This window comes from Salvelinus sp. IW2-2015, linkage group LG15 (genome assembly GCF_002910315.2).
Source record: "Salvelinus sp. IW2-2015 linkage group LG15, ASM291031v2, whole genome shotgun sequence".
In the NCBI taxonomy this organism is placed as follows: Eukaryota; Metazoa; Chordata; class Actinopteri; order Salmoniformes; family Salmonidae; genus Salvelinus; species Salvelinus sp. IW2-2015.
The window spans coordinates 10,074,496-10,087,044 of NC_036855.1; the positions used below are offsets into that span (position 1 = coordinate 10,074,496).

The window sequence follows — 12,549 nt, forward strand, 5'->3', positions numbered from 1 at the left end:
GACAGAGAGAGAGACAGACAGACAGACAGAGAGAGATAATTGTTGATTTGAGAGACATTTCCTATCTGTTGCCAGCATAAATAAAATGTGTGTTTTCTGTGTAGGTCTGAATAAAGAAAACAAACACTATATTTTCTCCTTACCATGAACAATCCACCAAATTAGTGAATCACATTTTATGTTGAATTTATCGATGCAATTCGTTTTTGAGAACAGCATAACAGGGGATGAGGCATGGGTGTTAAAGAGAGAGATACAGAGAGAGAGAGAGAGAGAGACTGACTGACTGACTGGCTGACTCATGACACAAGCTTGGAAGTATCTGCGAGAACAAGTCACTCAGGTCCTCACATCTGAACAGACAGCTGATAAACTCAGAAATCACAATGGGACTGCTTGAGTTTATAAAGGATTATTTTATTGGTTTCTTGGACTATGAGACCCCCAAGGTAATGGTGGTTAAAAACAAAAAACTTGGAGTCATATATAGAGGGGTTCAGTTTTTTGTGATCACCTATTTCATCTGGTAAGTACTGGCCTCCTGTTTATGCATGCATTAAAAAATAGATAGACAAGTATGTGATTTGAATTAGTATTGTCTTTGTGTGTAACTATCCTGACTTTTTCAGTGATTAATTATTTCTGTTGCATTATCTGTGACCTGCCTTAAATAATGCAGATATTTTGCCAATCAAGGCAACGTTAAGTCTGGTATTGGAAATCATAGGAAGAAAAGAATGGTACCTTTAAAACAAAAATGGTTGGCTTGTAAGCTCAGATGGAATGTTCTGTCAGTGTACCCATATTACTGCTTTCAAAAGCTATACAAGCCACTGTGATGGGAAATTAGTCATTTGCTGAGAATAGCCACTTTGTGGTGAGGAAATGCCTTTCACTCGCAATTAAATACATTGATGGTAACCACATACAGGTTGCTGTCGTCAAGCGGGACTGCTGTATTCTGATTGGCCATTACTGACCACTGTCATTGTGTAATGTGATCCAAATAGGCCAATTTTCATACATTTCGTTTTTTAATGGTCCTTTAGAGGAAGATGTCTCTCTGTCTAATGTACTGATAAACATCATATTTCAGTGTTCGATTTTCAAACATTTAAAATAAAGTTGATCATATTTAAGTATCTCTCAAAATCAATATATCATAACCCCTAAGAGATCTGAATTGATATTGAATTTGTCCTCAGAACAGAAGTTAATCTGCATCTGTTATGTCGCCCTACTACAGGTATGTCTTTATCAGTCAGAAAGCCTATCAGGACAGTGAGACGAGGCCAGAGAACTCAGTCTACACTAAGATGAAAGGCACAGCAGTGCAGGGGGACCACGTTCTGGACATGGTGGAATATGTCCGACCCTCAGAGGTGAGCCAACTTGAGAACATCAATTTCGTTCAGTCCCATGATCACAGAGCAACCTGACTGATCTATAAATAATAGTAAATAATTAGGATACAAGGTGATTTGTAGATCAGTCAGTCTGCAGTCAATCCTGAACATGCAGTTTGGCTCTGAGTTCATAAAGCAAGGATTATGGGGCAAATATATCAAATCAAATCCAAGCAAATTGAATACAACAAGTGTAGTAGACCTTACAGTGAAATACTTACTTACAAGCCCTTAACCAACAATGCAGTTTTAAGAAATACAAGTGTTAAAGTATTTAATAAAATAAACTGAAGTAAAAAATGAATAGATAAATAAAATAAAAATAATGAAGAAAATAGAAAAATTATAATAATTAAGGAGCAACATGAAAATAAGTAGTGAGGCTATATACAGGGGGTACCGGTACAGAGTCAATGTAGCGGGCACAGGTTAGTCAAAGTAATTTAGGTAATATGTACATGTAGGTAGAGGTAAAGTGACTATGCATAGATTATAAACAGAGAGTAGCAGCAGTGTAAAAATGTGTGGTGGGGGGGACAAAGCAAATAGTCCAGGTAGCCATTTGCTGTTGGGGAGTTTTAATGCTTGGGGGTAGAAATTGTTAAGAAGCCTTTTGGACCTAGACTTGGCGCTCCGGTACACCTTGCCATACGGTAGCAGAGAGAACAGTCTATGACTAGGGTGGCTGGAGTCTTTGGCATTTTTTAGGGCCTTCCTCTGACACAGCCTGGTATAGAGGTCCTGGATGACAGGAAGCTTGGCCTCAGTGATGTACTGGGCCGTACGCACTACCCTCTGTACGCACTACCCTCTGAGGCCGAGCAGTTACCATACCAGGCGGTGATGAAACCAGTCAGGATGCTCTCGGTGGTGCAGCTGTAGAACTTTTTGAGGATCTGAGAACCCATGCCAAATATTTTCAGTCTCCTGAGGGTGAAAAGGCGTTGTCGTGCCCTCTTCACAACTGTCTTGGTGTGTTTTGACATGATAGTTTGTTGGTGATGTGGACACCAAGGAACTTGAAGCTCTCAACCTGCTCCACTACAGCCCCGTCGATGAGAATGGGGTACTGCTCGGTCCTCTTTTTCCTGTAGTCCACAATCAGCTCCTTTGTCTTGATCACGTTGAGGGAAAGGTTGTTATCCTGGCACCACACTGCCAGGTCTCTGACCTCCTCCCTATGGGCGGTCTCATCGTTGTAGGTGATCAGGTCTACCACTGTTGTGTCATCGGAAAACTTAATGGTGATGTTGGAGTCGTGCTTGGCCATGCAGTCATGGGTGAACAGGGAGTACAGGAGGGGACTGAGCACGCACCCCTGAGTGGCTCCCGTGTTGAGGATCAGCGTGGCAGATGTGTTGTTGCCTACCCTTACCACCTGGGGCCGGCCCGTCAGGAAGTCCAGGATCCAGTTGCAGAGGGAGGTGTTTAGTCCCAGGATCCTTAGCTTAGTGATGAGCTTTGAGGGCACTATGGTGTTGAACGCTGAGCTGTAGTCGATGAATTGTATTCTCACGTTGGTGTTCCTTTTGTCCAGGTGGGAAAGGGCAGTGTGGATTGCAAGAGATTGCATCATGTGTGGATCTGTTGGGGCGGTATGCAAATTGGAGTGGGTCTAGGGTTTCTGGGATAATGGTGTTGATGTGAGCAATGACCAGCCTTTAGAAGCCCTTGATGGCTACAGACGTGAGGGCTACGGGGTCGGTAGTCATTTAGGCAGGTTACCTTGGTGTTCTTGGGCACAGGGACTATGGTGGTCTGCTTGAAACATGTTGGTATTACAGACTCGGTCAGGGACAGGTTGAAAATGCAGTAAAGACACTTGCCAGTTGGTCAGCGCGTGCTTGGAGCACAGGTTATGGTAATCCGTCTGGCCCTGCGGCCTTGTGAATGTTGACCTGTTTAAAGGTCTTACATCGGCTGCGGAGAGCATGATAACACAGTCGTCCAGAACAGCTGATGCTCTCATGCATGCTTCAGTGTTGCTTGCCTCGAAGTGAGTATAGAAGTTATTTAGCTCATCTGGTAGGCTCCTGTCACTGGGCAGCTCGCGGCTGTGCTTCCCATAGAAGATGCGATGTGTAGCTAGTTAGTATATGTTTTTAACATATAGCCTATGTGATTACCAACATATACTGTACATTCTTCTGTGTGGCATTACACCTGCAGGGCGGTGACGTGATCAGCACAATACTGAGACGAGTGGTCACACACAACCAGAGGCAAGGCACGTGTGCTGAGGTGAGAGGTCACAACCATTCTCCACACTCATGTGTTCTCCTGAAACCAATATGAGCTAAATAAAAACTGCAGTCGTTTTGCTATAATTATGTTGAGTTGCGTGCTTTGCTCCATACTCTAATATTGCAACTAGCACTGTCTCCTGGAAAAGCTCTGTAAGATAATGTGATAAAGATCTATCAGTATCATTACCAGTCTACCACCACAGAGAAGGAAAGCCAGTTAATGCTGCCATCTAAACTATTATGTTTTATTTTTTTCTTAGCATTTTACCGTTCCCAATGCCAACTGCTCAAAGGACTCGGACTGCATCTCAGGAAAAGTGGACTTTGATGGCAATGGTACGCACTATAAAGGAGGGGATGAAGGGAAAGGTCTCACTAAGCCAGACATTCTATGAGTCTGTCTGTCTGTCTGTCAGTCAGTAGATGGTTTGTCCTAATGCATTTAGACTGATGTGTTTCCTGTAGGACAAAGAACTGGGCGCTGTGTTCCTTACTATAACCAGACCTTCAAGACCTGTGAGATTCAGACCTGGTGTCCTATTGAGGACTATGCGGCAATACGGTAAGGGTCCATATCAATTTGACATTTTAAATAGGAGGTAGTCAAACACAGAACTACTGTCTCCCTAGTCTGGAATAAATCACTTGTAAAATAATTGTGGCACAAGGGTCTAAACTGTTATTGTCTCCTCCAGGGAGCCGGCATTAGCAGAGGCCATCAATTTCACTGTTTACATCAAGAATGCCATCCATTTCCCAAAATTTAAAGTGTTGAGGTATAGTATGAACCTCAACAACACACACACGCATGCACACAGTCACACACACATCAACCTCAACAACACACAGAATGCGCACGCAGAATGCAAAACCCATGCACACACTCACACACACGCACACGTACGTCAGGCTGCAATACAAGGTCAATACACTGACAAGGAGCCATACGTAGGTGATATAAAGAACTGTATGATATAGGAAACCGTATCCCCGTCAAATATGCAGTCTCAACTGTTTCTACAAGCAATCTTCTCTTATCTCTTTGGCAGAGGAAACATCAAACCAAACAAACGAAATGGGCAGAAATATCTGAATAAGTGTCATTACAATGAGGAGAAACACCCCTACTGCCCCATCTTCCGGCTGGGTTACATCGCAGAACAGGCCAGGGAGAAGTTCAGCGAGCTCTGCAGGACTGTACGTTTACACCCGCAATATACATACATACAGTCAAAATGTATATCCCATTTGACCAATCACATTAACTATAGAGAACCCTTACATTTCAGTGCTCACAGGGCACACAAAGACCCAATCTTCCATCTAGGTCTAATGTCTCAAACAATATGTGTGTTTCTAATATTTCTGAATCTGACAGTGATTACTGATAACGTAATTAATAGATCATGGAAATAAATAATAAGAGACAATCAACAATAGTGAGGAATGTGAAGATGTGGTGGATAGAGCGCTGCAATGGTTTAGTTAGAGAGCTCATGGATTGTATCCTGTCAGGGGGGAGTGATTGGAGTCTTCATTAACTGGAAGTGTGATCTTGACCTGGACCCCTCGGAGTGTAAACCCACATACTCATTCCGTCGCCTGGACCTTCGGAAGAACCTGCCCAGCTCTGGTTACAACTTCAGGTGAGCCTCTTCATAGCATCTTGTGAATGCTTGGGTCATATTCAATAGTGCACAATGTAGCAACTGTTTTACAGAAACCGGAAACAAGTGTTTCTTATTGGACAAGTTTAGGTGGTTCCTCATCGTTTTAGTCCGCTTTCCTCCGTTTGGTGCTTAGTGAATACGACCATGTATTTACTCTTGCCATCTCATTGACATGACCTATTGTAACATTTTAGACTATCTCTGCTGTATCTTGGTAAGGCATGGAGGACTCTTTCCCCCTTTTTCTACAGTTGTTTGACCTAGAAAATTATGTTTAGATTTGCCAAGTATTACAGCAAAGATGGAGAAGAGTTCCGGACACTTATCAAGGCCTTTGGGATTCGTCTTGATGTAATAGTTCATGGACATGTAAGAATTTCCTCCTTTAACCGCCTTCATCAGTACTCAATTCATCAATAACCAGTTGATCAGAATAATTAGTTAGTGACATATGGTTATGGACTTAGTCAAAGTCATACTCCGTAATAATTCCTCTCCAGGCTGGACGATTCAGCATCATCCCAACTATCATCAACACAGTGACAGCCATGACATCAGTTGGAATAGTGAGTTTGATTCAGCACTCTTGTGGTATGAGTTGATGTCTGTTTGTACCAGCTTCCAGTAATGGTTGTACCAACTCCTATCCATTCATTGGCATGTTACTTCTATTCATTCCAGTGTTCCATTATCTGTGACTGGATCATGCTCACTTTCATTGACAAGAACGCTATCTACAGTGGCAGAAAGTTTGATGATGTAAGAAAAAACTACTTGATTCCACACATATATTCATGATCATATTTCTTTCTTCTGTTAACCATTTTCTGCTATATCATAGCCCTTATCATTGATTAAACACCCAGTTAGGTAATGTAACTCCCAAAGAATATAGGAGTTTAATGTGTAAAAGTATTAATATAATTTAATACTTCATCTTAGTCTCTATCTGTGAGTTAGCATGGTTCCAAAAACATTTTTTTCTGACCGTATATTTCTACAGGACAGTAAAGTTCCCAAACCCAGCCAGACCATCACACTTCCCACAGAATTCACCATCATCAGCTATGGCTCCACCCACTCAGACCTGTCAGAGGGAGTGGCCCTGTGACATCCCACCCCCACAGTGCCCTCTGGCCACATCAGTCTTTGGCCACATGCATGGATGATGTTCTTCCTCAGACACCTGACTGCTGATCAGACGGATGAGACAGACAGACGGCCATTCCCCCCAAGCAGTCTCAGATGTCATCAGAGAGACCTCCTTGATGGGTCAACCTCTGTCCCTGCGGGATTTAACTGAAAGACAGCTAAGACCACTAAAACATCCTACTTAGTTAGAGTGCCACCAGTTCTTTCACTAAAAGCAATTTCCTATGAAGGGTTAGTGTAAATCTTTTTTGAAAATTCCTGTTGATTAGGGAATTGAATTAGACTCCAATGGAGAAATTCCATGTCCAGTTCAACTGACAGGGACTGAAATGGTACTGACCCCAACTGACTCTCAAATAATTGCAAATGATCTGAATTTAATCCAACCAATGAAAAATAAACTAAATAAGTTAACGCAATCAGATAAACATGTTGGAGTACATTATGCTAAGAACCCTCTTTTCCTGTCTACCCTGAACCAGGTCAATAACTGTATAAGCTATACATGCAAACACAACAATAAATGTCTAGCATTATCAACATAAAACTTGTGATCTCTGCCAGTCAATCATATACTGTACATAGATCAGATTAGAAAAAATTAAGAAAAAATATTTTGACAGATCATTTTTCTGGTTTGAAAACACACAATTTCAAACAATGGGTGAATCAAAAAGATGATGGTAGGCAATTTCAGTATATTATGTTCAGGGATAACAGTCTCTGGGACTATATCCCTCCAATGTTCATGTAGAATACTGATGCTGAGCGAGATGCCTAAGAGGAGAGCTACTCTCAGAGAGAGTAATCAAATAATGATGACATTTCCCACAAAATGGTTTTTATAACAAGATTGTGGGGAAGTGTGAATCCATCTGGACTCGTAGTGAATAATAGAAACATCGATATCGAAAAGGACTCATCTCTGAGGTATACTGGATCAGTGACTGCCTTGTTCAGAGGAGGCTGGTGGGAGGAGCTAAGGAAGGACGGGCTCATTGTAATGGCTGGAATAGAATAAATGGAATGGAGTCATAAATGTCCCACTGGGCAAAGACGTCAATTCAATGTCGGTTCAACGTAATTTCCTTGAAATGACGTTGAAACAATGTTGATTCAACCAGTGTGTGCTCAGTGGGTTGGTTTCCATATGTTTGATGTTTTTGATACCATTCCATTTATTCCATTCCAGCCATTAAAATTAGCATGTCCTCCTATAGTTCCTCCCACCAGCCTCCTCTTGTATTATGCAATAGATGGACCACTGTTGTCTGTTGACAGCCACAATGACACTTTGGAACTAAGTGATATGAACAGACCAAGTCAGATATCATGCCTGTAACAAGAAAAACCTAGGCAATGCTATAAATGCTGTTTTAATGCAGAGTTCTATATTTATTTAATTTTGGAATACATGATAAAATTGCAATACATTTTCCCCTCTGTAACATGATGTCATAATAAAACATAGCATAAAAAGGGATATGGTAAGTATATTGGGCTCTGTACAGAAAGTACTTCACTCAATCATTTGAGACAAGCTATCAGTCGTCAGGGAACCCAATGCAACCAATCTAATTGTAAGACTCAGCTCCAGCGTAGATGTGAAATCAGATTATTGGTCTGAGAGAGAAATGCCCATTAGTACACAAAGTGAGTTCTCTGGGACAATGAGGTTATCGTGATGGAGGTTGGTGGGTTAAGATCACTTTGATCTAGACTGGGAGATGCCATAACCAGTGGCTGTTTTGTTTTTTTTAGTTTTTTACAGACGACCACAACAAAGGGAGCTAGGGATGAATGTGCACTCTTCCTCATCATTATCACTCCAGATAGACTAAATCAACAAATTTTAAAGCCAAGCAACACTGCACTAAACTGTCATTTAAATTCCAGGAAACTCATGCTCAACATCAGCAGCATAGTAATGATAAAATGCTGGTCTTGGAGCAGCAGGCTCTAATAGCTTTCTACAGTATGCTCTGATTCCACAGAAACTCAAATGCATCCTTAAAGCCAGGTGTACAGTCGTGGCCAAATGTTTTGAGAATGACACAAATATACATTTTCGAAAAGTCTGCTGCCTCAGTTTGTATGATGGGAATTTGCATATACTCCAGAATGTTATGAAGAGTGATCAGATTAATTGCAATTAATTGCAAAGTCCCTCTTTGCCATGCAAATGAACTGAATCCCCCAAAAACATTTCCACTGCATTTCAGCCCTGCCACAAAAGGACCAACTGACATCATGTCAGTGATTCTCTCGTTAACACAGGTGTGAGTGTTGACGAGGACAAGGCTGGAGATCACTCTGTCATGCTGATTGAGTTTGAATAACAGACTGTAAAATTCAAAAGGAGGGTGGTGCTTGGAATCATTGTTCTTCCTCTGTCAACCATGGTTACCTGCAAGGAAACACGTGCCGTCATCCTTGCTTTGCACAAAAAGGGCTTCCCAGGCAAGGATATTGCTGCCAGTAAGATTGTACCTAAATCAACCATTTATCGGATCATCAAGAACTTCAAGGAGATCGGTTCAATTGTTGTGAAGAAGGCTTCAGGGCGCCCAAGAAAGTCCAGCAAGCGCCAGGACCATCTCCTAAATTTGATTCAGCTGCGGGATCGGGGCCTCACCAGTACAGAGCTTGCTCAGGAATGGCAGCAAACAGGTGTGAGTGCATCTGCATGCACAGTGAGGCGAAGACTTTTGGAGGATGGCCTGGTGTCAAGAAGAGCAGCAAAGAAGCCACTTCTCTCCAGGAAAAAACATCAGGGACAGACTGATATTCTGCAAAAGGTACAGGGATTGGACTGCTGAGGACTGGGGTAAAGTCATTTTCTTTGATGAATCCCCTTTCCGATTGTTTGGGACATCCGGAAAAAAGCTTGTCCGGAGAAGACAAGGTGAGCGCTACCATCAGTCCTGTGTCATGCCAACAGTAAAGAATCCTGAGACCATTCATGTGTGGGGTTGCTTCTCAGCCAAGGGAGTGGGCTCACTCACAATTTTGCCTAAGAACGCAGCCATGAATAAGGAATGGTACCAACACATCCTCCGAGAGCAACTTCTCCCAACCATCCAGGAACAGTTTGGTGACGAACAATGTATTTTCCAGCATGATGGAGCACCTTACCATAAAGCAAAAGTGGCTCGGGGAACAAAACATCGATATTTTGGGTCCATGGCCAGGAAACTCCCCAGACCTTAATCCCATTGAGAACTTGTGGTCAATCCTCAAGAGGYGGGTGGACAAACAAAAACCCACAAATTCTGACAAACTCCAAGCATTGATTATGCAAGAATGGGCTGCCATCAGTCAGGATGTGGCCCAGAAGTTAATTGACAGCATGCCAGGGAGGATTGCAGAGGTCTTGAAAAAGAAGGGTCAACACTGCAAATATTGACTCTTTGCATCAACCTCATGTAATTGCCAATAAAAGCCTTTGACACTTATGAAATGCTTGTAATTATACTTTAGTATTCCATAGTAACATCTGACAAAAATATCTAAAGACATTGAAGCAGCAAACTTTGTGGAAATTAATATTTGTGTCATTCTCAAAACTTTTGGCCACAACTGTACACTACATGACTTTCAAAATCCTAACATGGCTGAGCCTCTCACATTAAACGAGGGTCTTTTCTGTCATTTTTTTGTCTTGCCAATGAAGTGGTGCACACACTAAACGAAATGTCACAGACAGGGTGTCACACACTACAATATTCTTCACTTGGTCGTGAGGATTGTCGATACCACGCTGTCTTGCGAAAACAATGATGCCATTAGATTTAACATAGATACAACAAGCTGTGGCTCAAAGCAGCAGTGGTGGAAAAAGTACCCAATATTCATACTTGAGTAAAAGTAAACGACTCCAGTTAATAAAGCAAAAGTCACCCAGTAAAATACTACTTGAGTAAAAGTCAAAAAGTATTTAGTTTTAAATGTACTTAAGTATAAAAATTTAAAGTTTAAATAATTAAAAATGTCTTATATTTAGCAAACCAAACAACGCGATTTTCTTGTTATTTATTTTTATTTACGGATAGCCAGGGTCGCAGTTGAACACTCAGGCAGTACAAATGAAGCATTTGTGTTTAGTGAGTCTGCCAGATCAGAGGCAGTAGGGATGACCAGGGATGTTCTCTTGATAAGTGCCCGAATTAGACAATTTTCCTGTCCTGCTAAGCATTCAAAATGTACTTTTGGCTGTCAGGGAAAATGTAAGGAGTAAAAAGTACATTATTTTCTTTAGGAATGTAGTGGAGTAAAAGTAGTCAAAAATATAAATAGTAGTGTACAGATACCCCCAAAACTACTTAAGTAGTACTTAAAAGTATTTTTACTTAAGTACTTTACGCCACTGCAAAGCTGCCTCATAAACGTTTTCAGTCAGACATTCACACTTGCCATACAGAGTTGAAATGTCTAGCTAACATTTAGAATTGAATTGTATAAAATTGAATTGAAAACCGCTGTGAAAATATATAACAAAAATATGGTAATTTCTGCTGTTTGAAACTGATGTACAAACCCAAAACTCAAAGACGCAAAAACGAAACGTAATAGTATGCATAGAAATAGCGCACATAGACACGTTTAAGAAGCGGTAGATCTGTTCTATGTGAATTTGGTCTGTTCGCCCAAAAAGTTACATATTGCCACTTTAAAGATAAGTACAGGTACATAATAGTAGAAGTCACCGATCCTGCTCTAGAGTCTACACATTCTGGATGACGCGAAACAATGTCATCTCACTGGCTTCTTCTCTGGCGCGCTCTCCTTTGCTATACGTGATCATTGTTCTCAAAACTAGTCATTGCACATCTTACACTACAAGAACATTGCAGATTTTGTTCCGATAAAATAAAACATGTTTGAAAATATCGGGACGTCTGGGACTGCTCAAAGACGAGATCAGTAGCCCTCAGATTGCATCTCTGACCAGCTGACCAGCTAATTAAACGAGCGTCAGTGACGGCCGTACGCACCGAGAAGGCAACAACATTGGAATTTTGGCTGCTCTCAAAAGCTTGTCTGGGACAGCTAAATTGCGGCAAAAATCGTGTAGTGTACACCTGGTTTAAGAGTCTATTGACGCACCTATGCATCAATCTTGTAGCATCATAAAATAATCCCCATAAACATCTGTCAATTTAAATTAGAGATATCTGCGGTGGAAGGTGGTTGAGCTACAGCGGTGTTTGTTAGACCACGAGACATCCCGAAAATTGGTATTCTCAAGAAAACTTCTGTAGCAACCGAACAAACTATGACCACTCTATGGAAAGATAAGACTCACGATAGTGTTTTCCGTTTTGCTCTATGTCTGAGGTCTGTACCGCCAATGTGCCAACTTGTCTGTAGCGTCCGAACCGTTTGGGCTACAAACTAATGCGCCACAGGACTCTTCTGTTTGAAGGTCACCTGGTACAGGTTTAGAAACTTTTATGAAAGTAGTTTTGTGCCCCCCCCCACACCCCAAAGGGGTTAAATATATGTCCGAAAAAGACAATATTTTCTTGGCTTTCTATCTAGGAGATACACTTCAAAACCTGTCTGTTTTACCATTTATGAATATGCTATTGAATGCGTGTCTATGGGCTATAGTAGTAAAGAGCAAGTCCAATAATGTACAAAACATTTTATTTCTTCATACCTACAGGGGTCCTAAAATGCTAAATCAAATAGCTAAACGATCCATGGTATGACCATCTTAAAACAATTCCATATGTTAGTTTGTATTGTTTTTTTACTGTACCTGTCTGTTTTGCCATTTATGAATGTATTATTGAATGTGATTCTTTGGGCTATAGTAGTAAAGGGAAAATTCAATATTTTAATAAACATTTTTTGTTTTTCGTTATACCTACAGGGTTCCTAAAATTCCAAATCAAATAGCTTAATGTTTTTTTACTGTAAAGTGTGTTGTGATTTAAAATGCTCTTGAAATATAGCTAGATTTGTTTTGATACAATGCAGCTGCATCTTGTTCTAATGGCAGACAGGCAGAGAGACGTGACTTGCAGGACTTATCATTAGCTCATCTCCAGGGAGATCATGGCCCTGAAA

General features: G+C 41.2%; 1 protein-coding gene across 1 annotated transcript; it reads left to right on the top strand.

Moving 5' to 3' along the window:
* Nucleotides 1-331: 331 nt before the first annotated feature.
* Nucleotides 332-6,998, top strand: LOC111974915 (P2X purinoceptor 2-like). Its single transcript, XM_024002985.1, has 12 exons — nt 332-526; nt 1,247-1,382; nt 3,576-3,647; nt 3,913-3,988; nt 4,118-4,214; nt 4,348-4,428; nt 4,702-4,849; nt 5,168-5,298; nt 5,601-5,691; nt 5,823-5,888; nt 6,004-6,081; nt 6,326-6,998. Exons 1-12 carry the CDS (start codon nt 387-389, stop codon nt 6,431-6,433), a joined length of 1,224 nt encoding a protein of 407 aa, XP_023858753.1. The 5' UTR covers nt 332-386; the 3' UTR covers nt 6,434-6,998.
* Nucleotides 6,999-12,549: the final 5,551 nt, after the last annotated feature.